This window comes from Kryptolebias marmoratus, linkage group LG24 (assembly GCF_001649575.2).
Source record: "Kryptolebias marmoratus isolate JLee-2015 linkage group LG24, ASM164957v2, whole genome shotgun sequence".
Classification (NCBI taxonomy): Eukaryota; Metazoa; Chordata; class Actinopteri; order Cyprinodontiformes; family Rivulidae; genus Kryptolebias; species Kryptolebias marmoratus.
The window spans coordinates 13,065,673-13,093,591 of NC_051453.1; the positions used below are offsets into that span (position 1 = coordinate 13,065,673).

The window sequence follows — 27,919 nt, forward strand, 5'->3', positions numbered from 1 at the left end:
GATTGCTTTAAAAAAAAAAAAAAAGTAGTTTGGTGTTGTTTCATTACCCATAAATAAATCTGGAAAGTGATCTGTTCTAAAAGCAACAATGCTAATCTCTGTTGTTAAAACCTCAAGTGGATTAAAACCATTTTCAATTAAGAGGAGCCGTGTGAGGATTAACCGCCCCTCCGGTGTGCAAAAGCTTCAGCACCAGAAACAGTCACCTCTGACGCTGTGTGGCTGATCCAACAAGACTCCCTATGAAAATAAAAATAGATTAAAGAAAATTAAAAAAAAAAAAAAAAAAAGAAGAGCTGGCAGAGGCTGAAATTGATCAGAAAACACAACGAGGCAATTCGAGCTGGTCTCTCAGGCTGCGAGCTCATCGCAGGCAGGCGCGAAGTCCCTGCTGCGCAGAGCACTGGACTGGGCCCGTCTGCGGGCCAGTCGGGAGTTGGAAGGAGGGGAGAGCCTCATGGAGCACATGATGGCTCCGGCGTCCTCCTGCTGCTCGTCGTGCTGGGAGAGCTGCCGGTTGAAGGCGATGGCTTCTGCTGCAAACTGGCTCAGGTCTTTGGTGCTGCTGTTCCTAAACCGAGAGGGAGGCAGACATCCACTCATTCCAGTGCTTAATGCTCCAAGTACTGCCTCTGACTCACGAGCTAATTCAGCAATTTGCCTATTTACTACTCATTTAACCGACTGACGAATCGCCAACGAAACACTTACAGATGCGTATTTCAGCATCCAAGAACTTAAACACACTTTACTGCACTTATCTGAACCAATAAAACCTTAAAATCCTCATAGAACTAGCCTGAAAAAGAACTTCGGAGCTATCAAAGCAATCACAAAAAAGACAACAACAACAACAAAAAAAAACCAAGCTTGTAATACAAACCTCTGTAGAACATGAGGAGTTGGAAGACCTCTCTCTGGAGCGTTCTGCAGAAAAAAAATAAAAAAAATCATGTACTCACAGCTTCACATGGCATCTGATTACCAATTAGACAGATAAATATGATAATTCTAATGCATAGATGTAAATAATACTCACCCCCTGCACCCAAGGATGCTGGAGGACCTGAGCTGCACTGAGGCGCAGGGTGGAGTCCCGAACCAACAGCTTGGATATGAGGTCCTTGGCTTCTTTCGTGATGTGTGCCCAGTCCTTGTCTGGAAATTCATACTTGCCCTCCTGGATGCTCTCAAATAGCTGACTCTGAGGAAACAGGGTCACGCGTCACGCTGTGAAACGGCTCGGCTGTCTCCGAGGTGCACAGAGAAACGAGTCTGCTGATATATCCAGTGTGTTTTGTTTATGGGGGTGTTAAGAGACGCTCATCTCGGCGACAAGCTACACTGCCACTTTTTGTTTCTCTCTCCAATTCAATGGCAGCTCTAAAATCTGGCATGGCTTGTTTTTTTTCACAGTCTTCTGTTCAGTACCAACACAATTCTGCCGGTGCTACAAAAAGTGTCACGCTCTGCACCAGATTTAATTTGTTTATCATGCAGGCACATTTGTGCCAAATGACTCTTTTCTTCCACAGCCAAAGGTTTGTGTTTTTACTAGTTTTACATCTACAGAGTGATGGAGAATTAATCAATGTGAACACCTGATAGATGCCAATTCTATGAACAATCAGCTCTAAATGTGCGTGGGTTCAATCTGATATTAAATCATGTTTGTAGTATTGAAGTGGAAGGCAGTGTTCTCCAAATTTGGGAGATTTGGGGGACACTGAGCACACAGAAACTGAGAGGTGGTCATACCTGGCACGCCCTGCATGTTTCTCCTCGGTCCCAGCCGCAGTCGGTGCCACAGTGACCCGTGAAGGGAGGGCTTCCGCTCAGCAGGATGTACAGGATGACACCGAGACTCCACAGGTCGCAGCGCTTGTCATAGTAGGAGGCCTCGTCTGTAAACACCTCCACCACCTCTGGAGCCATGTACTCTGCTGAGCCACACTAAGAAGGTGAAAAAGAGGGAGAAACAATTGAAAACTCGAGTCGGTATCGATGAGTAAATTAAGTTTCTGTAAAATATTACATGTCTGTACCGGTGTGGTGAGCTCTGGAGTGGTTATTGGAGTGCAAGCGCTGCTGAGCTTTACCCCGCTTCCCAGATCAAAGTCACAGATTTTTACTGGCAACACCTGAGGAAGAAAGACAGAGTCACAGTCGGTGTCTATAGGGACAGCTGGTGTCTTTCTAAAAGCTTTTTTATGCTACTTACCTGATCCGTGTTTTCACAAAGTATGTTTTCCAGCTTAAGGTCTCTATGAGCAATGCCTGAGGAAAAGCACATAAGTTCCCAAGATGCAAAAAAAGGCCTCAACTTTTGTTTATATGATAAAAAAAAAATAGTTAGAATCTCAACCTACCCTTTGTGTGTAAAAAGTCCAAAGCCTGAGCAATGTCCTTGACTACCTTACTGGCCTCCAGTTCATTAAAGTGCTTTCGGTTCTGGATGTGTGTAAGAATGGAGCCTGCAGAAAAGGATCATTTGCGCCAGTTTTAGCGTGTTCATATCGAGCCGTCTGCAAAAACTAAAACAAATGTGTGCAGACGGAACAACAGCAGCCGTAATCATTCATGCTCACCCCCTCGTAGCTTTTCAAACACCAGATAAAAGCAGGAGTTGTCCTCGAAGAACTGGATCAGCTCCAAAATGTTTCTGAATAAACACATTTAGCGTCAATTCTGAGATGATTTATGATGAAACCTTTGACTAAATGCACTCACTTGTTTCCTTGGCACTGGTAGAGAGTTTCCACTTCTCGGAATACTCTGCTGCGGCTGTGGCCTGCAGCCTTTTCTATAATCTTTACAAGACAAAACACACACATCATAATGAGTAGTCTGGGAAAAAAAAACATGTCATTTTCCATACTTTCTAAAAAAGAAAATTCTTACTTTCACAGCAAACTCTTGTCCATTCTGCAGGCTCACACATCCTTGAACTGTAGCGTAAGCCCCCTGACCGAGTACCTCATCTGTTAGTTTGTAGAGATCTGAAGAGAAAGCGCAACAAAGAGGCTACAATGAACTTTTATCAAGCAGTAAATGCAAATAACACCTCCACATTTTGTAAATACTGCATGTGTTCCAGTACAATTACAGCACTGTTACCATCAAAACTGCCGGTAAAGCTGTCTGTCGCTCTGGTCCTTTTTTTCTTTCTTCTTTTTGCCAAGTCTGGGATGTTCACCGGCTGGCTGGACTCGATCTCTGCGGCAGCACAGAAGAATCCACATGCGATGGAAATGGGTTTGAAAGCCGTGTAAATGTTGCCGGGGCGTTCCACAGACCGAGTGTGTACAGCTTTTAGAGCGGTTACAAAATAACACGGATGGCGTACCTGCTGGGCCTTGCGAGAGGTGCTGCATTTCCTCTTTGATGTTGCCGTTGTCCTTTATTGCCCCACTGTTTTGCCCCACTTGGCCCACAGCCAGGGGGTTACCCTGTAACAGAGGGGAAAGCGAGAGAGTAGCAAACAAGATCAGGTGGCCGTACAGCAGAAAACACATGAAAGGGATCAATAGATACTACAGCTTTTAATAAAAGTCTAAACAAATTATACTGCAGCTATAAGGCAGGAATGCTATGTGTAAAACTATAGTTATTATTCTTTCATGTGGCAGCCTGACGTAATAGTACGTTGATGGGAAACATCACAGCAGGCCTTATCTTGCCCTGGACATTACCAGAAACAATCACACAACCACTGATAGTGCATGACTCATTGGGAGCGGTAAAACTTCCAAGCTTCAGATCAGATAACGGCGCACGGACAACTATCTGACAGCTTCACATCCTCTAAAATGCTTCGGGGAGTGAGATCAAGCACAGTAACGGAGCGGAGCACATCGAACCTGGAGAGGGGGCTGGATGGTTTGCAGCTCGGTCATCATCGTGCTGTGCCTCACCATACCTGCCAACTGAGAGAACATCACAGAAATACTCAGTGAGGGACACACTGCAGACACATTCCTGTGTGTAACAAGTCAGTGTTTCTCAGAAAAGAGGTAAGAATTTGAGCTATGGTTAAAAAAAAAAAAAAAAGACCATCAATCACCCACATAACTCAATGTGACCAGAAGGATAGTTACTAAAGGTGATTTCCTCATTTCTACATTCTTCAGTATCACATTTTATAGTTTGAATATAGTCAGTGAAGGGCTGATTATCCTCAGGAAGTCAATAGAACTAACATGTTGATAAACTTACTGGGATTAATAAAATAAAGGTCAGATAAGCGCTGGGAAATCAGTTAGCAAACATAGCATGATAGGGCTGATAGCTTGGAAACACAACAGAAACTACACTGCTATTTAATATTGTAAATATTATTACAAAAATGAGCAAAAACGCTAACGTTAGAGTTAACATCTTTTGTGAGCCAACCTTTTGTTATTGTCTTCAGTCTTAGCGGGCTAGCTAGCTAGCGTAGTCACTTGCTAACTTATCAAAGTGATTAATGTCCACTTGCTTCTCTGCATTAAGACACCGATAGAAAAGAGTTCAAATAAAACAATAAATGGGGGGAAATCGCTCTAACCTGAGTTCCAGACCGGATAAATCCCTTCTGTCAAAGCCTCTGCCAGCTGATGCAAGCTCCCATTGCTAACAGATCCAAAAACCAGACAGCCAGTGACGCGCCGGGCGCGAAAACACATAAACAGACGTTTGCCCCGCCTCTTTTAGCATTCCTGCTCATCCGATTGGTTTAAAGTGAGGCTTACGTAAACTGCGTGACTTGTAGCCACGCCTACAGTACTTCTCTCCACGTAGTAGGGAATTTTTGTGCGTGACGACAATGTATGGCAGGTCGTTGTAGAATATAATCAAAGGATGTTAGGATGTTTATATTTGTTGCCACATAATATTATAATAACTGATAACTAAAATAGATTTTTAACTACTGTAGGAGTACTAGGTATTCCTAGAAATAAATTACAAACTATTTTCTAAAATCAAATTTACATTAGAGATAATCTGACTGGTTTCAGGGCTCTGAACACACACAAAAAAACCCCACCCAAAACAACTTATTTTATTTTAATAAACTGGCAGTGACCACATTCACATCAGCACTGTATATTATATCACATACAAACATCAACATAAACACAAGAAAGAAATACAGGAAATGTAGTCTTGTGTTAGAAACTAACACAGAAGTATAAAGATGTCACAGCACCATAATGAGTGTACGTGAAAGTTTTTGTGTATTTACAGTGCCACCATCTGAAGGAAAGTGGTAAACTGAGTGATTGTCCATGGTCTGCTTCAGAGGACTCTCACACAAATGATATAAAACTGTTCTTTGTCAGGAATGTTCTGAAGCTGATGTTTTCTTGGGAGGAGGGCTCAGATAACGTCAAAATGTAAACTTCTTTATCCATGTGGTTCTCTTCAAATGCAGATCCTCTCCGTCATCTCTCTCTGCAGGAAAACCAAACAAAGAGCAAGTTGACAAATAAAATCTGTCTCTATTGTGCAAGAACAATGATGACACATTCAAAATAAAACACTTCTGTGCAAGAAAAGGTGTTTTTTTTTTTTTTTACTGTAATAACACCAAGAAGAAGAATGGAGAAGTGAATTTGGAACAACGAAACTCAAGGTTTGAGGTTTTTTATTGTGTTGACACAAATGTCTCATCCGTGTTTCATATTTCAGGAAGAATTATAAAATCACTGGATAACTGGTAATTATTACTGTTATAGACTAATCTGCTCACATAGAGCTCCGTTTGTTGCAAAAATAACTGTCTTTGTCTCATAAAATGACTGATAAAAGTCAGCTAATTCTCTGTCGGGGGCTTGATAACTCGCGCCAAACTAAATTCAAGAAGCCAGTTTCTGTAAAAACAAAAAGTTGAGGAAATTCCAAGTTTATAAAATTCAGATGGAAAGTTGTTATCGTGGGCGAGAACACAGTTTGCGTTATATAATCATGCTCAGGCAGGGTGAGTAATGGTTTAGTCTGGGCGGAAAATTACTGTTCTTTGTTTTTATTATATGTGCATAAAACTTCATCACGCCTTAGAAACACACAGAGGTAAAAAACAAAACAAAAAAACAAAAAACAAAGAGACTCACCAGAGGCTCCAGCTCGGAGTTATCGATGAGATGGAACTCTGTGATGAAGTAGTAGTAGTGTTTGTAGCAGGTATTGATGTGGGCCTCGGCACCCATGCTGCAGATGCTGTCAAAGTGATGGATGTAAACATGAACAAACACCCTGAAGAGGCGGCTCAGGATCTTCTTGCACACCTGCTGGAAGTTCTTGGGAAAAGGTACACCTAAAACAAAGAAAAAAAATTAAAAATGTGTTAGATTTCAGATAACCATGTTCTTAATCTCTATGCTTTGTTTATAAGAACAGGACCAATTCAATGCCAAAGGCGTTATGAGGGTATGGGTACCCTGGTACACGGGTTTGGGTTTTATTCTTGCTCAGGCACATGGAGGGGGTAAAGGAAGGGAAAACCTGAACACATCACCAATGCCTGGTTTATTAATAAACCCCAGCATTTGTCTCTCCTAACAAAAGCTTAACAGTGTCTACAATACTAAAGTAAACAACAACAAAAAATGCAAAATCCATAAAACCAGTGTCTAGATTGTTACAGACAGAATTGTTTTCCTTTATGAAGGAAATCCTCATCTCTAATAAACAGTCATATGTGTCAGGGGAAAAATAATGCCACAATTAACTGTGCTCTTCTAAATGTCAGCATCATTGTCTAATTAACCTTTTTGTTGAACCTAATCACTGTAGGTGCAAATCCTTGGCTCTTTACACACACCTACTCTGGTGGGGAAGATGTCCTCGTCATTGATAAGCGACTCTATCCAGTCCATCAGCAGCGTCATGTACTTGAGAGCAGGCAGCTTGGTGGGCTTCTTGTAGTCCTCGCCGTCCTGCCATCTGTACTCGTACCTCTGTCCTCCAGACATAATGGGACACGTACGCTCAGTGCAGTACTCACTGACTGTGCCATAGATCAAGTTGATCCTGTTAAAGAAATCCACCACGTGAACTGCAATCCAGTCGTTGAGGCTCTCTCCCTCCGGCAGCTGAACCACTTTCCTCAGGTCCAAGCCTGACTTGAGCGAGGCCTGGGCCTTCTTGTAGAGTTCGAAGCGCTGCGTGCCGGGCTCAAACCTCCTCTTCGGTCTGAAAGTCCTGGCTTTGCTGAACACTTGCCCGAGACACAGGGCCATTGAGTCAGTCGTTTCCCCTAAGATAAGGGGAGAATAGGCTCTCCACAATAATGATTAGGTTTGACTTTGCTAAACCTTCTTGAGAGAGGGGGGAGAAACCAGGCCGGTTGAAATCAGGTCACAGGAGGTCAGTGTCTGCCATGTCAAGATTTCATGGAGTCCTTGTTTCCAGTTAGTGGGATGTTTCTGTGAAGAGAAACAACAGATGTGTTAGGCTTTTCCTTCTCCTGTCAGTCTACTGGTTTGGTCTTTGTCTGACCAAATTAGAAAAAGAAAAGCCACAAATCACTGCCAAACTCTTTCCAACAAAGCTTTGAAATAAAAAAAAAGAAGAAAGGAAATTAACATGAGCCATTTGGGTCCAAATACAGTATGGCACATCAACGTTGTTGTGTCTATAATGTTACTTTCAATAAATATGATGCAATATAACAATGAGATACTAAATGGTATGATATAAATGATACAATTCAATATGCTGTGATAGGATATGAAATAATGCTTTCCGATACAAATACAATATGGTATAATAAAATACAATATGGTAGGGTGCAATATAGTATGATAAAATACAGTACAAGGCAATGCAATATAATGTGATGTGATACAACACAATACAGTACAGTATACTTCATTATCCCTTGAAAGTAAATATTTTGGACTCAGTTCTGTTCCCATCATTACTTACACAGAAAGAAAAAAAATCTCTCCATGCACCACAACACATAAAATTAACATGGAACAGAGGGCAAACAAAGATGTGCCATTACTGCTTCGTATGAGCTGTGGGACCCACATGACCTTATCAGGAGACTATCATTTTTTATAACTGTATATAAAAATGGCAACAATTTTGCTGGAGCGGGAGTTAGGCCACAGGAGTCAAGCTTAATTGTGCAAATAAATGCCACGGTGTGACTCAGTACAGAGTAAACAGCTCTTGCGAGCATGTGGAAATGTCCGCCATGAAATGATCTCATCGTTCAGAGGCGGCATAACGGCAGGAATCCCTTTAAACTTTGTGTAAAAACACTGAGCATGACAGTTGATGGAAAACAGACTGACAGTTTCTGCTTTGGGTTTTGGATGCTAAACACAGCGAACATATTACTGATTCTTATAATAACAAGAAAATAAGAGCAATTAGATAGAGGTCAAAGTTTTAATTTAGAATCTGTTTATTTCAGGAGCTACACTGTAAGGATGAACATTTTTTCAGTTCAGTACTTAAACGCACGTGTCGCTGCCACAGATCTGACATTCAGGACTGTTGTTGCAACTCGATACTACATCCGCATTTGTGTCCCGAGTCCCATTCTGAAAGGCAGCTCTTACCATTTCCTGTTGCTGCCTTTTTCTTTTTGAGTTACTGACTTTAGTAAGAAGAAGTTTCAGTGTCTTCATAATCATCTGTAAGCACAACTTAAACCAAGCACCGATGTGAGTTTTTTGTTGTGAATTTTGAATTCACTCTTTAGACATATTTGCCTGTTATGTTTTTGATTGAGTTGAGATAAAAAAAAGTTCTTCATTGTAAACATCTGGGAATCCATGTATGGGCTTTAACAGTGTGCTTGATTTTAGCTCAAACGTACCATAAGGGAAGGACGGAGGCATGGTCATGGGATGAAAGTGTGCAAACTCACAAAGAAACAAACTTCCAATTGAGGCAAAGTTACAGAGTTTCGCTTGACAAGTCAGAGACACGTCTTCAGGCAAACACAAAACAAAAGTACCATTTAAAGATGGCAATGCCTTATAGAAAACTGTCACAACATGTAGGACAAAATGACTTGAATTTGATCTCCCTGCATGCCTCAACAGCCTCAGGCGAAAGCGTGTCTAATCATGTACTATGAATAACAGTCCCTTCATGGCTGTTTTACTGGTCTTCATGGAATTTGCCACCAACACTGCAGGCTGGTAAAAGTCAAAAGTTCTCATTTAAATGAGAAACAAAGCAGCTGCTTATACATACAATGTTGAATGACAAGAAGAAAAAAAAACCCACAAAGGAGGAAATTACAGAATGGAAAAAAAGAAACTAAACTTCCTGCACTGTACCTCACTGAAATCCTACAGCGGATAGTTAGGAATGCTGTGGAAAGTTGGTGGGAGTTCAGGGAGGATTAAACTCCCATGTGGACGTCAACTCCAGCCGTTCTGCCCCTCCGGTTCTTCCAAATCCTCTCTCTCAGCTGGTCACCGAGTGTCCGAGGAGCTCCAACTTCTCTCAGCGGCACAGACAACACAAAAAGAAAGAGGATGAAAAAAAGAGTGTTTGGCTTTGCTTCCTGAGGATGATGTCACATCCTGACTTTGTGCGCTGGCCTCTGCTATCTATGTGTGTGTGTGTGTGTGTGAGACCACATGTGGGTGTGTTTGTAGAGAGCCTATAAATTTACATAGAAGGGCTGGAAAAGGGCCTTCCCAAACTGTGACTCTGCCCCTTTTTTTCTTTCTCCCTCTCCTTTTTTCTTTGTCATCCTGTAAGCAGAGCTGCCAGCCTACTCGTCTCACGAAAGCCCAACCCTCTGGTAAAAACTCCTGAAAAAAAACCAATATTTTTATCTTAAGCAACATGTAGGACACGGAGGGAGTGAGAGATCCCGCAAACATTTCTGGATGTCCAACAGTCCACATTGCCATTTCTTGTGGCGTCTCAATAACATGTCATTAAAATTCTTTGCCTTTTTCATGGTCCTTTTTTTTTTAAATTTACAGCCTTAGACAGAAAAGGCACCACTCAATACAAAACATTTACAAGAATTCAAATCACGAAGAAGGTGTGTCTCACTGAAACTTTCTATTTCCTTGTGCTCTTGGCTCTCCCTGGCCTTATAACTGCTGACTCTTGCCTTTATCTTGAAATGTGCGAATACCGCCAAAGTGTGGAGGGGGTTTCTTTGCTGCACAATGAAACCCAAACTGGAAAAGCAGCCGCCTCATTGTGATTATATTCCTCGCATGTTTGTTAAGGAATAAAACTGTAAAAGCAATAGGATGAGATAACATGTTAAATTTCAGGTTGTCATTCCTACGAAATGGGGCACAATCGCACAAAATAAAGTCAAACTGCCTCGACAAGTTGAACTCCCCGGATGAGTCTGGTTCTGCTGAAGGCCCTTTTTGTTCTATATTCTCCGTCTCCAGACCGTTACTAAATTCAGCAACTTCTTACCGAGTGACATTCAACTGAGTGAAGACTGTTATTTAAATTAGGCAAATTAGACAATACATTGCGCTCAGCTGTTCAGCATAGTGACATATCGCAGCCCTTTTTACTGTCTTCAGTGTAAAAAAAACTATGAACTTCTATGTAAATAATCATCTAATGCAAAAGTGACAGCAAGGTTGATAAAATAGTGTCACAAACTGAGTGATTTCTACTGCAGGTAAGACACTGATTACTGATACCATCTTCACTAACTAACTGTTATTATTATTATTACATTAATAATGGCCTGACACTTCTTCTTTTGCCCCCCACCTTTCCAGCTTCCTCATTTTCTTTGAAGCACACGCTGCACAATGTGATGTCAGGGACAAGAACTGGAAGGAAAATGAGTGAAAAAAACCTTCTGATAGTTTGAAGAAATACTGATCAAGACTACTTTGTAAAACTCTGAGAAAGTCTGGCTCCTTGGAAGCAAGTAGGGGTGTATTTGTTGACAAAATTGATATTTTCCATCATGTTCGAAGAGTCAGCCTTTCACCATGGATACAGTTTTTAGCATCACTTAAATCATGATTAGAAACACAGGTTTGACTTTACCTGTTCAAAAGGACATCTTTGTCTTTCTAAGGACATTGATTGGTTGAGCAAGCCCTAAATAATCTCCATTTCACTTTCTGAACCATAAAAAATAAAATAAATACATTTGACAAGTCATTTTGACTCTATAAAGTGTGTGTGGATTGTTTATTTATTTAGTAGTAGTTGTTGTTATTTTATAGGATTTTACAAATTGTTTTTAAGAGTTGTACAGTCTCTGTATTAAAGATATTCTGGATCTAAAGCAGTGACACATCCTAGCTTTAAAATTCGACTTGCAGTAATCCCTCATATCCACTAGAGGTCACTCTGACTGTTATAATCATAGACTCTGTGTCCTTCTTTAAAATCATATATAGTCCATGGTTAATATTATACAAATTTATGATGTTCAGTAGTTCAGTAGCTTGGGCTATCAGGAAGTTATCAGAAAGGGAAATTCCTGTTGCATTAGGTGAAAAGGTGATATCCTCAATACATTTGAATTTTAAAATATTATCGTATAGTTCTGTAAAGCCTGTAAAAAGAAAAGGTAGCCTGAGGGTAAGAGGATGTGGTCAAATTATATTACTCCCTTTATACTAAAGGTGACTAAGCAAAGATTCAGAGGGAATAATTGAAAGCCAAAACAGAAACATTATGAGTTTAGGATTTATCCATATTTATTTAATTTACTTCTTTATTTTGTCAGAAGTAATACATACAGTAAAAAACTGTCACATATCACAAAAATGCAACCATTACCTTGTACATAGATCCCCAAGGCACTGTAGTCTTAGGCTTTTAGGAAAATTAAACTTCTTAAATTATACAGAAAAGGCAACAAACTGTGAAATGAACACCAGAGCAATGACGCGTAAACTGTAGTAAGTCATTTAGCCAATCTAAGTTAATATAGTTAATTTTATTTAGAGTCAGGATGTTAATGTGTTATTAGTAACTTTAGTGGTAGGTTTTTTTTATATAAAAATAATTTAACATGAACATTCAGCACACATTAAGTTGTATGGATATGGCTAATAATCTAGATGTTTAACTAAAATATTTAGGAGATTAAGTGAATTTCACTATTCAGTTTGTCAAATTATTGAATTTCTTCTGGTTTAAGGGCCTCATATTGGAGCACTTCCTGAGTTAGACTAATCATGATAAAATTTATGGAATGTTCTTCAGCTGATTTAAAAAGCATCCAGTTACGCAACTGAATGCCTGCGAGCTGCTGCACAGGATGCACTCATCTTTTTTTTCAATCATTATTATTATTATAACCTTGGTGACTCACAAGGGTGAGTCTCACAAATGTACACGTAAGGTAAACAGCCCTCACTGGTGCCCTATGCTCTAGTTCATGTTCTCTGCGTGTCATCATGACAAAATGTCTCAACAGGAAGAAGCAGAACCAGTCACGCCCTTTTTCCATGCGAAGATGTCACTCAGGACAGCACGTTGTCATCTTACACTAAACTAATGCTGGCTGGAATTCAAGGCAGCCTAACTTGTACATAACTTTCCAAATAATCAGAGTTTCACTTGTAGCTCTTGTACTCTCAGATTTGGGGATGTTCCTTTACATAAACATGTGCAATAGACATATATATACAAATCTTTTTAACATCTTATACAGATTTTGATAGCATGAGACAAATAAAGGTCCCAGGAAAGAAAGGAGGCAGTCAGTTTAGCTCTTTACAGCGGAATAATTTACTAGTAAGATGAAGAGCAGGTGTCAGAGAAGTTGCCATTTTTGCTGCAGGCTTTCTCACCTGAATTCCTTCTACGGGCTTATGTCTTTGTTTAAAACTTCTTATCAGCCAAAGATCTGTCTCTCTGACCACTTAACTTACTTTAAAAGTCTAAACTTGGGGTTGCTTCACTCAGCCGAGGGCCTCAATTAGGATTTGTTACATAAATCCGCACAAGTTGAGTGATTTATAATTTTGTACATAGCAGTTCCTGCTGAGTGACAGGTCGGCATAAACAAAGCCTTATCTTATATCTGTGTATCAAGTTGTGTTAAATGTCAGCTCCACTGTGTGAAGATGTGCAAATCTTTTTATCCTAAAGTGGAACGACAACACTGGATTCAAACTGAGATAATTTTAGTATTAAGTAGGTTATGTTATCTTCTTAAGGTCTTTTTTTCATCCTTATCGTCCATTTATGAAGGCAACGCTGCCTTCGTTTGTCTGTAGTGTTAGCAAAATATCTCCTGAACCACTGAGCGGGGTTTCAATGAAGCTTTCAGAAAGCAATTGCTGGGTGTGCATCTGCAACTCATTCACTTTAGGGGCCGACCCAACACAAAAATGGCTACGAGTGGAAAGGAAGTGACAGATATTAAGTTAAAACTTGTGTGTGGTAGTAGCTGAGAGTCATCCCCAACATATACAGATCCATTCAAGGAATGTTAGGGCTTTAATGTTTTATAATGGATCAGGATGCTGCTCGTATTTAAGCCTCAACTAAACAGAAAGCCGCTCAGGCTAAAGACTAAGAGGTTGGGGGACTTCTGAGGTGAAAAATCCTGATGTTTCTTGCAGGACGTGTTGATTCTGCCCAGCAGCAGGGTGGGGGCTGACTCCACCTTTCCCCTGCTCCGTCAGAGGGCTGGGTCCGGAGGAAGATTTAAGCAGAGAGGAAGAGGAAGCTGAGCTCTGCCTCCGCGCGCACACACACACACACATACACACACACTTACTTTACACCAGCCACGTTTCCACGTTCTGCCCCGGCGGTTTGTTTCAGCAGAAGTGAGTAACTCCTTTACATCTTTTTATTATTATTATTATTATTATTATTATTATTATTATTTAATTTCTGACACAACAACGTCATAAATATTTACTCTTTACGTGACTTCCACGTGCCGCCCCCACTTACAGCTCCCTCCGTCTTTTTTAAAAATTTTTTATTTATTTTTCTTTATCAATGTTTTGCTAGTCAGGTGGCTAATATTTTTGGTAAAGTTAAACCCTCGCTTTCTAATGTCGCAGCTGTTTTAATTGGAGCCGTCACCCCTTCTGACCTCATGTCCGGTGTTGTGTCGAACTGTGTACCCCTCCGCAGGAGGGTTCAGTTTACATAAGCTGGCTTGTTTAGGCTAATTGTTCAGTCTTTTGTTGATTTATTTCGCTTTTGCAGCTGTGTCTCACTGACAGGTGTGCATTGTTTACACAGGGTAATGTCGACTGAGGTGTCTCCTGACAGACATATTGTGGAAAACGGTACAAGAAAACGTGTTTGTGTGTGTGTGTGGATTGTTTCAGACGACTTGGGACATTTTTAATGAGGGTAACTTACCTGTGGAAGTCCATTTTGAGTTTCCTAATTTAGTTTGACTGATGTCTAACAACCAAGTGGAATGGTATAATTATAATGATTTGTTCTGGGTTTACCTAAACCTATTTGTGGTTTTGAAGTGCAGTGAAAGCATTTTGATATTTAACTACTGTTGACTTGTTGTTAAGTCACAGGTGAAGATGTGATCTAATCGCCTCCTAAATGCTTGTTAGTAAGCCGATATGTTTTGCTGCTGGTCAGGTACCCAAAGGTTTTATTTTTGTACTTCTTTTTAATGAATTAGCATGATTACTTTAGGGTTTGCCTAGAATCTTCTATAAAATCACACATTTCTACCTTCCAGGAACTCTGACAAGCACAATTCTCAGTACATTTAGTAATTTTAATTATATATATATATATATATATATATATATATATATATATATATATATATATATATATATATATATATACAAAACAACTGGTTGGACACGCCCACTGTGAGTACTGTGAGTTCAACTTATTGCGTGATGGACTTTCAGTACCTAATTTCATCATCATTTTGCAAGACTGTCTGAGAGAACCAGCAACAGTTGTTCAATGTAAGATTTGATCACACGGGCGTTATATGTTGCAATTTTTCGTGAATACCAAATGTTTCAATCCTTAATTAGCAATGTAGCCAGTTGCTGCTTCTTAAATGGAGGATTTCGCTGATTATTACATTTGTAGGTGTAAATATTTTAGTTGTGGCCTGTTAATCAGACAAACCTAGGGCGTCTTGAACTTTGCGAAAGATTTGACTTTTTGTGGTGGATAGGATAGGGTCATTTCTTTTTCTATCACTAAATGTTTTGGCTACTTTCGAGAGCAAATTTGCGGAGTTGCAAGTAGAGATTAGTGCTAAAAGCCTTCGACGTGAGAGCGGTGCCATTCGTTATCGTGTTGGCCTTCATTGATTGCCTTTTTTGTTTTTCACATGATTGTACGCTGAGGTAGATCATGGATCATTAAGCGACTGACGATGCAAATATGTGTAACTAACGATAGAGGGACGTTTCTCTCAAGGCCAACCAGCTTGGGTCGATTTTTGCTTGTAATGTAAACACTGTGCCAGCACTGTGAATGTTATCTCTTTCCATTGTGATATTCTTTTATCACTCCATCAGCCTTCAATGTCAAATCCTGTCTGAAGGGTTTGCATATTAAAGAGTGAGCTGATGTTAAAGCGTAAGCCCTGACTGGTAGATCATTTTTATATCTGTGCAGTCGGAGCTTTGTATGTTTATGGCGAAGTTGTATTTTTCTCCGTTTTAGACTTCTGGTGGTCACTGTGTGGTGTAAATTAACCCATGATGTATCCTGCAAAGCCATTAACAGCTGACAACCAAGCCCCCCCCAGCCCCAGCTGGGGGGGGCTTGGTTGTCAGTTTGGCATGAGGGTGCCCTGTTTCTGGTTGGTGATTGAGATCAGTGATGCACAAATTGATAAATAGACATTTTTTGATCTTGCTATGACAAGCCTGTTTTCACTGTTCCTCAGAATGTTTGAACTGTGATCCGTATGGGTGCTGCCATTGCGACAGCCTGTCGCAAACATTTCGCCTTTACTTCGATGCCTCGCTTTAAACTTGTGGTTGTGGCTAACTTCGCAAAGGAACGGCAACAAAAGCTTGCGTCATCTTTAGCTAAAGATAAAGATCGGCTGGTAGGCTGATTGTTTTCTGTAAACAGACGAAGGAAAAGTGAAGTTGCCTATCTTGGGCAAATATCCTTCAATTTATCTGATTTTACATGTTGCCTTTACCTGCTTACAAGTAGGGTGTTGTTTGTTTTAACCTACATAAGGCAATAAAATTGCTAAATGCTGTGTGTGCAACATGAGTTAAAGGTTGAATCTGTAACATAAATTTGATTTGCACGTTTATGTGTAAACTGCCGAAATATTGCATCATGGCAGAGCAACAGGAAGGGAACTTAAAGCTCCACCCCCCACCCCACCACCTTTCATTCTGAAGAGATTAAATAAGTTGTCCAGCAGCAAAGGCCGAGCTTTTCCATTTCAAAAATAAACTTTACAATCTTTAAAATGCAAATTTATACAGCTAAAGGGGGAAAAAGTGTAATAAATATTGGAATTAAATGCATTAAACTTGTTACTTTGGAATTAGCTTTTTTTTCCCCACCACTGGCAACAATTTATCGACAAGTTTGCAAATGCAGTCGAGCATTTGAGCAGAGCTTAAGTTAAGCCAGACAAGCAGTGAAGATAAGTCGCCAAGCTGCATTTTTGGTCGATGCAGTCTCATTAAGATGAGTTTATTTGTTGTGGTTTTTAATTAGGATCCGGTATGCCATTTGTGCTTCAACTCCAGTCTGTTTTGTCAGCTGCATGAAATATACTGTGAATAGTACCCGGCTAATTTGTATAACAAGACATTTTCACAAAGCTATTTTCAAACCCCTGTAGCTATGACACCTGATAATATGAACTCTGCTTGTGTTTCCTTCACATAAACAAAACAATTTCTCACCAGTATGAGTTACAGGCGTAGGAGGCAATGTGCTGCTGGTTTCGATGTGGAGTTCACAAAATTATCAGCGTTAACTTTAAACTCATCACGCTATAGTATATGTTTATTTTAGGAGTTTATTTTTGTTTCTTCCATTTTAGAAGGCCTGGCTTTTTTACTTCAGCAATAAGTGTGATAGGTTAAGAAATGCCAGGAGGACTTTAACCTTGAATATAAAAGGCAAAAACGTGGTTGACAGTGTTTTCTTTAAATTTTTGCTTATCCGGATAGTCATAAGGAAGCTTTTTCTAACAGAAGGCAAACTCGGTTACCACCAGGTTATGGTTTGAACAGGTGGCTCACCGGCGTCGAGGATATTGGACCAAAGGTCGGATTGTAAAAATTCTGTAATTAAAGTTTCTTTTTATTCTCGCTTTACATAACAGGAAAGATTCCTCACCTGAAAGTGACTGTTTAGGAGCTTTAAGTGTTGAATATGCAAATGTTCTTTCCATAGAATAGACATTTAAATGTTCTCGACAGACATGGAGGGTTTCATTCCAGTCAAGTCTTGCATACTCCAGTCGCATGTTGCATAATCTTAACCCGTCTACCAGGTTGCAATGAACTAGTTGCCATTTTAACAACGAAGTTACCTTTTCTTGTTCTCTCTGTGCATGTGTGGGTGGGTTCTCCAATTTCCACCCACAGACCAAAAACATGCATGTTGATTTAATAGCCAACTCTAAATTGTCTCTAGGTGTGAGTGAGAGCGTGAATGATTGTTTGCCTATATGGTGGACATGCGACCTGTCCAGGGTGTACCCCACCTCTCACACAATGACTGCTGAAGATGGGCACCAGCTGCCCATAAACCCATAGAAAAAGCTGGTAAAGAAAATTAATCATTTGAATTTTTTTTCTTTCTAGTTGAACATGATGAGCCACAAACGATGGCTTTCAGTCTGCCTCGATGCTGTTAATTCCCCAGCATGTAGATCCTTACCATAATATACCGTCACGGTGATTTCCTACACCTGCTGAGCTGGCTCTGACAATTTACATGAACTAGAACAGAGAAACAAGCAGCTGATGTTTATGGAAAGTTACAGTAATCTGAATCGTTGGCAAGACCTGCAGAAAGAAGTAAGTGGTGGTAGGGGGGTCTGGTTTTAATCAGAATGGTTTGTTGAAATGGTTGTCGGTAGAAATACTTCCACCTGCCCCCACCCAGCCACCTGTTGCAGCTTTACACACCCAAACACAATTTGGCAAGTTCAGCAGCATTCCTGCACTTGGGAGAGAATGGGGGGGTGACCATTTGAAGTTTTGATGTCTTTTTAAAAAAAAAAAAAATTCTGAAATAATTTATTTTGCCTAATATATTGAACATTAAATCAGCATTCAGTTTTTATCTTGCAAACAAATCTGTCATGCATGACTGGGAACAATTCAGCATGCACTCAGGCAGGTCATGTGGGGTCAACATATCCCACAATAATTAAAGATACTTTAGGGTTTCTATTCAAATGTCTTTTTGTTTTATTTGCATTGTAAATATGTGAAATGTAATGTTAAAGAAAACACCATATAGAAAGAGAAAAACTTTGCTTACAGTTTCTATTTGTCTTGTTGACGCTTTTCGCTGACGTGACTAACTTTTTCCGGTTTGAGTGAGCTCGTGGTGAACTCTCATAACCAATATGTGTCCCAGGATAACTTCTCAGATTTTTTTTCAGAAATGCAAGTAACTCTTAAAGAAGAGCTGATAATTTTCTTTTTGTTGTTGTCTTTTTGAAAGAAACAGTAAATAATCAAAATTTGCTTTGCGAGTGAATATAAACATGACATGAAAGATAACTTCAGTTTATTAAAAAAAAAAAATGCATGACATTTTTACACACTTCTTCCCACATTAGCCAATGTGCAACAACTTTGGTAATACTTACGGCTTTCTTGTCATAAAGACCATGCACAGTTCAGACCCTTTATTTTATTTCCCGTCTGTAGCGTGAAGTCAACTTTGACCTCCCTAATTGTGGTAATTCCACAAATAGCATTTGTATGACTTCTTCTGGAAACTATGTAGTGGAGCATGTCTCTGCACAAGTTGGGCAAGTGTTGTATTTTTTTTGTGTTGTTGTTTTTAAACATCTAGTTGATGACAGTTTTAAACCAAGCTGGAAGGAGATGCATTGTGATACTTTTTACATTTAAGTATCTATAGCATAATAGGGAAGGGTTTCAGCTCTATCCCTGAGGAATTTGAAGAGAAATAACTTTTCATCCTCGGTATATTACTTTCCACGCTTTAACTGGAACACGTGGCGTGTTGTGATCAGAGAATTTAGTATTTAACTGATTTGTATGACAACTAAGCATGGTGTCAGATTGTTGATTTTTAGGCTATCAGCTCAGATTATTAAGTATTTTTTATGCAAATCTTGACAAGTCTGAGGTATGCAACCTTGTCCACACAGAATAGTTTATCCGTGTGGAAAACAAAACGATTAGTTTTTGTTTCGAGTCTTCTAAGCTGGTATTAGTACAGTGGGACTTGGCAGCGAAGTCAGACTTGTTGCACAAATGTGTGGTATGCTGAGGAAACCTTCGGAAGACTCTAATAATTTTGCTAACTACACATTGTTGTGATTATATTGTTCAGTTGGCAAAAATATATACTGGGTGTACATTTTTTGATAAAGATCCTTCAGTAGGATTAATAAATTAATTGGTTCAGAATAAAACAGTATTGAAATGTCAAAAATGTCTCATAACAGATTTTGATTGGCTTGAAATGTGTTAAAAATATTGTATGAATCCAAGTCAGGCATTAAGTATAGTTGCGAACTGATTTTGCAGGTTAAACTAGGATGATGGATTTCATTTGCCCTTTGCCCAGAAAGTAACAGGCTTTATACACAAGTGTGGAAACGTCCAACTTATTCTCTTATCCCGTTCCTTTAAAAACCTATGTAATTATTTCTGTTAATGTTTTATCAAACTTTAAAAAAAGGAGAGGGAGACAGCGAGATCAAAAATTGCAGCTGACAAACTAGCTCAGTATTTACAACTTATTATTCTTTCAGTCGCATACCGGCGCTGTCTGAACGCCGACAACTTTGATCTTTATCACATAAGTGCATCTTATCTTATCGCAAAGTTTACCACTTTTGTAAACTACATAATTGGTTTTTCTTGATCTTCCGTCTTTAAGTTGTCTCGCAGCCTGTCGTTGGACCGCACAATGGGAGTTGGGTTTCCCAGAACAATACGGCTGTCCTTCCTGAAATGAATCCGTTGGCAGCGCTGCCAGAGACGCTGTGCATTTCTTTTCGGTGTGTTTCGGTATCCGGAGAGGAGGGTTTCAAAAACACATGCAGCCATCCCCTCCCCAGCCTCGACTCCTCTCAGAGTTGCAGGTAAAACCTGCTTGGTCAGAAACGGAGCAGTGCTGAAGACTGCATATACACGGCAACCTCACGTGTATGAAGTTTACAGACATGATTACCTAACAGGCTTTGAAGATATGGATTGTTGTCGGTTTGCTTTTTTTTTTTTTTTCAGCCTCCTCAAACTAAATTTAATTAAGTAGTGCAATCCAAAAAGAACTTAATACAAGGGCGGTTCAGCGTTAGTAATGAAGTCAAATGAATATATATTTCATAGTGATTGCATCAGCAGTTTATTGTAGTCTGTGTTTTGTACAAAGACTAATTTAAGTTGGGACTAATGTGTCTTTGTTGCTTGTTTTTCTGTGTTACTCTGTGTGTGTGTCAAGTCAGGACAGATTAGTATTCCAAACAATGTTGACACTCAGATGATCTTGTCATGCCTGCTTGCTGTTTTTGAGCATTTGTACACACAGATGTGGCTTAGCATTTTATCAGCATGTGCCATCATAGACAGTGAGACAAAATAACATTTTGAATTTTCTTCAATAATCTTTATGTTAACCCGTTAAGTGTTGTAGAGAAATGGCAACGTTAAAATGACCTAAAGCGTCGCAGTTCCAATTCATTTTAAAACTAACGCAGAAATTGATATTTATAAAAGTGAATTTAATAGTCCTTGATGAAGTTACAGAATCACTGAGCACTCTGTGGATTTTTCTTTATACTTTATTCTTTTTTAAGCCACGTGGCGAAGTTTTAGTTCAAACCCGTAAGTAAATATGAAAGATTCTGAAGATTGTATGCGGGCAGGTTATTGACCTGAGACGATCCCTGTGTTCCCAAATACTATTGGTACTTCTTACTTGCTTCGTGTGGTTGGGCGTGGCACTGACACGTGAGTAAGTAGTTTCCAAAACCCTCTTACCTAACTCGTACAGAAATATTTTGAGTATTATCTTCTGAGTCATGTCTTCCCTCTGCTGCAATCATTCCTGTCTAAGCATTTTTTTCTTTTTAAACATCCTTGCGTAAACAACAGTTTTGGGACAGCTATTTAACTTGAGGCATTCGCCAATTGTTTCACCACACAGAAAGAAACTCGAGCTAGTTCTGCTGAACGGGTGTCGGCTGGGTCCAGGATAGGCACAACAATGGCCTCCTTCATGATAACAGAGTCTCCACTGATTCTTGCCTGCTCCATGTGAATAATATCAGCCCACCCCAAGGATGGGAAAAAAAAACTTGCATGACAACTCCAGGGTTATGTTTCAGGGTGTGACTTAGGGAGCAAAAAAAAAAAAAAAAACGGGAGTAAACTCGTTGAAGTTAGGGTGGCGGTCATAAAGTAACCACTCACTTTCTTTTGGTTTAAATGGGGGTTGTCTCTGTCCTTCCAACCCCATTTGTACTGTCTCATCTGGACACACACACACATCTCTCACACACACTTTCCCCCCACCCCCCTTCTCTGCCTCTTTCCCTCCCTCTGCTCTGAGAGCTGGTTATTCATCCAATGCATGAGTCAGGGAGGGTGGGGATTTGAAGACTGCTGTACCAGTCACACTTTGTCAGTTTGCTTCTTCCACTACATCTCCAGCTGTCTTTCTCTTCCTTTTTCTGCTACTTTCCCTTTTTTGCTGCCGCCTGCTTGCGCTTGCAGTCTGCTGAGAGGCATTGCCACACTGTGAACGGAATAATCTACTTCTGCTTTTGATGATTTAAGGGACAGACTCTATTCTTTAGAAGGTAAGTCGTTCGGCATTTAACTGAGAGGTGAACCAACTTGGGCGTGAAATCTGCCCACATGCTTTTCTCCTTGGTTTGTGTTTCTCTTGGTGCTTCATCATTTCAGAAAGGTTATATTGTATTTCATAATACATATAACAGTAAATAAGCTCATGTACTTTCGAAAATAATTCCTTTTTCATTGCCTAACTTCTCATCTCCATTTTGTTCATCATTAACTTCTAACCCGTGAGTGTGAGCTCCCTTTTTCCATGCCTATGATTCATTGACATGGCTCTTGGAGGAAAAGTTTCCCCTCCTTTCCACTCTTCCTGTCCTCTGTAGACGTAAACCAAACACTCGGCTGTTAAGCTCACTCCATAATGAATGGCCTGGGTGTTGGGACATGTAAACTGAGTCAATGAGTTTTGTGGTACTTGAACATATCTCTGGTTTAGTTTGGTAAATGAGTTTGTGGCAGCTGTGACTCTTTTTTTTTTTTTTAATTTTTTTTTTTTTATGCTGAGACAGGGCCGAGGCAGTTTTTCTCAGCTACTTAAATGGTCATGTGTCTTCAGCTAAATTGCACCACCGTGTCATGGGAATAGTAGACACTTTTGAGACTCCTCAACGTCATGAGAACGTTTTTGTCCTCTTATGGAGGGGTCACTTGGGTTGCTGTGACAAATGATGTCGTGAACCAGTTTACAGCATACCTCTGGATACAATCCTGAGGAGTCTTTTAATATGGTGGAGATTAGAGGCTGTTTGGTATCTTAACTATGGGAGATTACAGGCGTAGTGCAGTCATTTCAGAACAGCATGTTGTAAATTGGTCTTTCTGGTTCAAGTTGGAATCGAAGGGGTCTCACTTGGAACTTTGGGGTCTCAGAAAACAGGATTGGCTGCTGACCTTTGACCACATTGCCCCTGGCGCTCGTTTCAGACTAGTTTCCTTTGATGGAAGTGGCTTATTATAAACTGTATACAAACTGTTCAGCACCTTTTTTTCAGAACAAGACACACACTGGACAACAAACATGATGATACTGTTATCAAAATGTGACGTGACTGACCACACACATCGGCAACGAATCAAAAACAACCACAGAATTTTACGTAAGATTTCTAAATGCAATATATGCTGTGTTCTGCAATACCAAAATGTGCACATTTGGCAACCCTCTGAGGACTGTGATTGGCCAGCACACCAGTTTTGATTTGACCAACAACAGTAGGGAGGCTGTCGGAAGTCAGCCTGGAATACCAGAGTAAATGGCCTGGAACTGTAAGTCAACAAAGGAAGGTGCAGAGTTGTTGACAATGCACTCTGATGAACAATGGGGAAACGTGTTCAAGCTGTGTGTGGCAACTGCAAAAGTATTACTTAAGATAAAATATTTTCTCACTGTAGGCCTGTGCTTTGGGAATAATAAAAAACAAACAAGAAACGCCCTTTTCTCTTAACAATGTAGATAAATGATTTAAGGGAGTGGAAGCTACATATCTCATCAATTTGCAAGTTAGACTTTCTGCTCTGTATCTTGCAATAAATTAGTCCAGTTCAGTGTTGGTGAAATATAGTTAAAACTTAACAGTTTCTGCTCTTCATCCCATCCTGAGTGATTTCTTTTCCCTGTCCTTGTTGACAGGACCTGATAGCTCTGCTTTGACCTTTATTCCACAAGTTGAAATTATTAGCTTTTAATCATATTGTCCTAAGGAGGGCCATGGATTGTAAAAACTCAAAGCTCTGTCAACAACGGCTCCGTCTGAGCAGACCACACCCTGTGTCCTTCTACTTTTTCTTTTTTTTTTTTCCCTGTCCGCATTTCAGTTTATTCTTGATATGATAAGCCTTTGTCAACAGAAAATTGCCAAATCTAAAACTCATTTCAACATGTCATAGCACTGGCATCTCTCCATATTTATAGTTGATCTGCTGGTTTTCCGTTTAAGTCTTCCATCAATCGTGTTGCTGTACGACAAGATGGAGCATGTGTTTGAAGAAATTGCAGTAATCAGGGCTCTGCAGTTTGCTTTGAGTTTAGGGCACTCTTTCCTAACCAGTGAATGAATAAATCCTTCCGGTGGTATTTATTTGAGAGCACTTCTGGTATTGTGTCTTAACCTTTGGGTTTAGCTGGTGCACACAGTCTGCCTTACTGTGGGATGTAACTCCGCCTCTTGGATATCAGGCCATGTCTGAGTGGTTGGAGTCGGGGCAGGCAGATAACTGTAGGATTTTTTTTTTTCTTCCTTCAGTAAAAATCCCCATCTGCAGTAAACAGATTCATTTTGATTTTGCACTTGTGATCGGTAAGATTATCATTTTAAACCTTTTTAGAGCTGAAGGAAATATTTCATTGGCTCAAAAAACTCTGGAGGTCCTGTGTTTTTAGGTTTATCAGGCTAAAACTAAGCTAACAACGAGCTTTTGCTTTTCTTTTTTTCCCCTTTTCCTCCTCCCCCTCTCTCCACAGATAATTGGGTCACAACAATTCACAACAGCCAGTATGCTTCAGCAGATCCAGGAGGTTGGCTCACGCGCCATGGATTTCTATGGCGATCTTATGGCAGGAGTTGGTAGGTAGTTTATGCATCATAATACAAACTGCATCTTTCTTTTATTTCCCCATATATTAAGTTAAATCTTTCCCTTTCAGATCCGAGATTGAAAGGTTATCCTCTGATGTGGAGTCCTGTTCCAATGACCATTATATTGCTGTCCTATTTGTTTTTCGTACTGTATCTTGGACCTCGCATCATGGCCAAGCGTACGCCTTTCCAGCTCAAGGAACCCATGATAGTTTACAACTTCATGCTGGTGGCATTGTCAGTATTTATTGTTTTTGAGGTAGGAATCCAGTTCATTCAAATTTGTCTTTAATGTACTTTCTCTCTCTCTCTCAATCATAATACCAAACTGCTCAATTATTATAACTGGACCGATTTTATTTGAGTAAATATTGTTCTTGATTTTTCTCTAGGTAGTTTTTAACATGTAATCGTCCTGGAAAGCAATCAAATTTTCTTGTAATTCTCAGTTTTTGATGTCCGGATGGGCCACAACATACACCTGGAGATGTGACCCAGTCGATACCTCAAACAGTCCTCAAGCTCTACGAGTAAGTTCCCAAAGTTCCTTGGGTTCCCCAGCCTCGCACTTTCTTTATAATAGTTTAACTTGAGTGTTGTCTTTCATAGATGGTCAGAGTGGCGTGGCTCTTCTGGTTTTCAAAGATCATAGAGTTGATGGACACAGTAAGTTCAGTCTTCAAGTACTGTATGAGTTTAAAATTGATGGGCATTCATTGTCTTGGCCTGATATTTACAAGTCAGTGTTTTCTTTGTTAGATCTTCTTCGTACTGAGGAAAAAACACGGCCAGATCACTTTCCTGCACATCTTCCACCACTCATTCATGCCCTGGACCTGGTGGTGGGGAGTTGGCTATGCTCCAGGTGAGTACACATCGAGCTGATTTGAAAATGACTAACAGAGACAAAACCCAGCCAGGGGTGGTGCGGTTTAGATATTTCACCCCACAGTCAGCCAGTTTACTTTACTTGGCATGAGCTCTGACCTTGTGGGATGGTGCTTTAAGAAACCTTGGGTTCTAATCTACTTTTTGTTATAATTTAAGGTGGAATGGGATCGTTCCATGCCATGGTGAATGCCTCCGTCCACATCATCATGTATTTCTATTATGGTCTTTCTGCTGCTGGCCCGCAATTCCAGAAGTTTTTGTGGTGGAAGAAGTACATGACTGCTATTCAGTTGGTAGGGATGCATTGCAATCATTAGAAATTGTTGTTAAATTTTCTTTTATTTCTTTAAATACTTGTGGCCTACATGAAAAGTGGCAGGTCAATATGCTGTGGTGCCTCAAGTGCCAAAATGTATTTTAAAAATCTAGACTCGTTCCACATTTACTGTTTTTAACTGCATGACTGACCACTGATTTCTCCCCCCACCCAAAACAGATCCAGTTTGTCCTAGTCTCTCTCCACGCCACCCAGTGGTACTTCATGGACCGCTGTGACTACCAGTTCCCTGTGGTCATTCACCTGGTCTGGATTTACGGAACGCTGTTTTTCATCCTCTTCTCCAACTTCTGGGTCCAGGCTTACGTGAAGGGTAAGCGGCTGCCAAAACAGGACATCAAGCATCATCAGAATGGCACAACCGTGCACACGAACGGCAAAGTCCACGAGAATGGTAAACTCCACGAGAATGGCAAGCTCCATGAGAACGGCAAATGCTATGAAAATGGCACAAGTAGCCTCATCAACCACACAGCTACCAATGGTACCAGCAACGGCTCTGCTCACTATGAAAATGGTCGGGCCCACAACGGCAAGATGAAGAAGGCTTAGACTCTGGAAGGGAAACGCACCTAAGTGTGACCCCCCGTCAGCTTGTTAAAATTGCTATCGATTCCAAAGATAATTTGACTGTTTTACAGCTTTTAGTTTTTTGTTTAAAACACGGAAGAGCAATGTGGTCTATGACTTCCACAGCTGGGGTTCCACGTCTGCTTGGTTAGTTTGGTTGGCTTCTTTGCAGTTGGGAACCACCTATGGAGCACGATATATGAAGAGAAGATGTTTTTACTTGAATGTTAAGTCTTCACTGATGTTGCTAGCAACCTTGTAGTTCATTATCACATTGGTGGCCTTTTAGCCAATTTGGTGACTTATCTGACTCCTCCCTGTGGACAGAAGACTGTACAGTTTCTAATAAACTTGAAAACAAAAAACTGTTTTGTAAATAGTTTTACAGTAAACAAGAAAATAACTACATTGGCGTGCTTTCTAAATTTTGTTACTGTCTATTTAAAATGTAATTACAAATAAATTCTGTTTTAAATTATGTTTTACACTGTGTCAGTATTTTCTTGTTTCCGTGTTTCAGAATGGTTGCTCTGTGGGTGATTTAAGTTTTCAGCTGAAGATGCCGATTCACTGGACTCATTGTGTTGCAACAAAAGAGGAAACTATTCGTCTTGACTATCCCAAGTATGCGGATTACGTGGGAGGTAAACAAAAACCTATTATGCTTTCACTTTAGTCGTGACACGCGGCAAAGGGAAATCATGCTGAAGATCAGAAATCTTTCAGCACAACAGGAAGTTACCTCAAAAGGGTTGTAAATGGATTTGTATTTTCATTAACTCAACAAGAAATGGCACATAAATAAAATGCATCATCCTGATGGTTTTACGTATCAGAACGTAATTAAATAATCCGGTTTATACCAAATCTTGTGAACCACCCATAACATTTGTGTCGTTTGAGGGGAAAATGATAAAAATTCAGAAACATGGGATGGTTCAAGATTTGGTTACAGCGCACAAATCAAATTTAAGCCTGGACTTGGACTACAACACCTTGATCATTGTCAGCCATTTTGTTGTAGATCTGCTGCTGAACTGATTGTCTTGTTTTAAGAACCAGTTTTGCCCATGACTTCAGAATACTTAAGCATACGGACGGGTTTATGGTTGACTCTGACTGCAACATTCAAAGGTTTTTGTGCATAGTGGTCGCACATCTCCGCACTGAGCTCATCTGTCCAAATGACCGGTTCCTTGTATATTAGTTTGCTCAGATCTGACTTTGCGAAGCTAAGTCAGGCTGACGTGTTCATTTTAAAGATGCTCGAATTCCTTTCAAACAAGACGCTCCTGCCTGTTTTATAATTGCGCTGCCATTAACGTTGACATTTAACATCTTTATCTGTGGCCTGTGATTTTGGAATGACTCTGCACTGTATGACCTCAAGGCAAACTTTCTGAGGACATTCATATCAGCGAGGATTGACAACTGTCTTTAATGAAGTTATTTCTAAGTGGTCCAATTCCATCACCTCAATGGGGAGACGAAAAACACTCCAGGCTGGACATGATAAACAAATGGCTGATTAAAACCTGCTCTGCCAGCTCAGTGACCTTCATCGATAACCTCGGGATCTATTGGCAGCGCTTTCACCTCTTTGGAAAAAGTGG

The 27,919-nt window shown here is 40.1% G+C and overlaps 3 protein-coding genes across 6 annotated transcripts; 1 reads left to right on the forward strand and 2 right to left on the reverse strand.

Annotated features, from left to right (window-relative positions):
* Window positions 1-12: 12 nt before the first annotated feature.
* On the reverse strand, window positions 13-4,676 carry mknk1 (MAPK interacting serine/threonine kinase 1). The gene is made up of 14 exons (XM_017406879.3): window positions 4,547-4,676; window positions 3,861-3,926; window positions 3,347-3,449; window positions 3,118-3,216; window positions 2,902-2,999; window positions 2,731-2,810; window positions 2,589-2,662; window positions 2,370-2,474; window positions 2,222-2,277; window positions 2,046-2,141; window positions 1,759-1,953; window positions 1,040-1,204; window positions 884-927; window positions 13-571 (listed from the first exon to the last, which is right to left on the reverse strand). Exons 2-14 carry the CDS (start codon window positions 3,915-3,917, stop codon window positions 352-354), a joined length of 1,392 nt encoding a protein of 463 aa, XP_017262368.1. The 5' UTR covers window positions 3,918-3,926; window positions 4,547-4,676; the 3' UTR covers window positions 13-351.
* A 349-nt stretch (window positions 4,677-5,025) lies between these two features.
* Window positions 5,026-9,574, reverse strand: mob3c (MOB kinase activator 3C). Of its 2 annotated transcripts, XM_017406945.2 has the most exons (4): window positions 9,285-9,570; window positions 6,803-7,406; window positions 6,093-6,295; window positions 5,026-5,433 (listed from the first exon to the last, which is right to left on the reverse strand). In XM_017406945.2, the coding sequence occupies exons 2-4, from the start codon at window positions 7,218-7,220 to the stop codon at window positions 5,404-5,406; spliced, it is 651 nt and encodes a 216-aa protein (XP_017262434.1). In that variant the 5' UTR covers window positions 7,221-7,406; window positions 9,285-9,570; the 3' UTR covers window positions 5,026-5,403. The 2 variants fall into 2 exon arrangements, with proteins under 2 accessions (XP_017262434.1, XP_017262435.1); XM_017406946.3 differs by lacking the exon at window positions 5,026-5,433 and having other exon boundaries at window positions 6,107-6,295; window positions 6,807-7,406; window positions 9,285-9,574.
* A 4,018-nt stretch (window positions 9,575-13,592) lies between these two features.
* elovl1b (ELOVL fatty acid elongase 1b) lies at window positions 13,593-26,786 on the forward strand. Of its 3 annotated transcripts, XM_017407461.3 has the most exons (9): window positions 21,601-21,931; window positions 22,925-23,029; window positions 24,394-24,496; window positions 24,577-24,767; window positions 24,958-25,038; window positions 25,118-25,174; window positions 25,268-25,373; window positions 25,556-25,692; window positions 25,896-26,786. In XM_017407461.3, exons 3-9 carry the CDS (start codon window positions 24,427-24,429, stop codon window positions 26,286-26,288), a joined length of 1,035 nt encoding a protein of 344 aa, XP_017262950.1. In that variant the 5' UTR covers window positions 21,601-21,931; window positions 22,925-23,029; window positions 24,394-24,426; the 3' UTR covers window positions 26,289-26,786. The 3 variants fall into 3 exon arrangements, with proteins under 3 accessions (XP_024859778.1, XP_017262950.1, XP_017262948.1); XM_025004010.2 differs by lacking the exons at window positions 21,601-21,931; window positions 22,925-23,029 and adding an exon at window positions 13,593-13,745; XM_017407459.3 differs by lacking the exon at window positions 22,925-23,029 and having other exon boundaries at window positions 21,602-21,931.
* The last annotated feature ends 1,133 nt before the right edge of the window (window positions 26,787-27,919 follow it).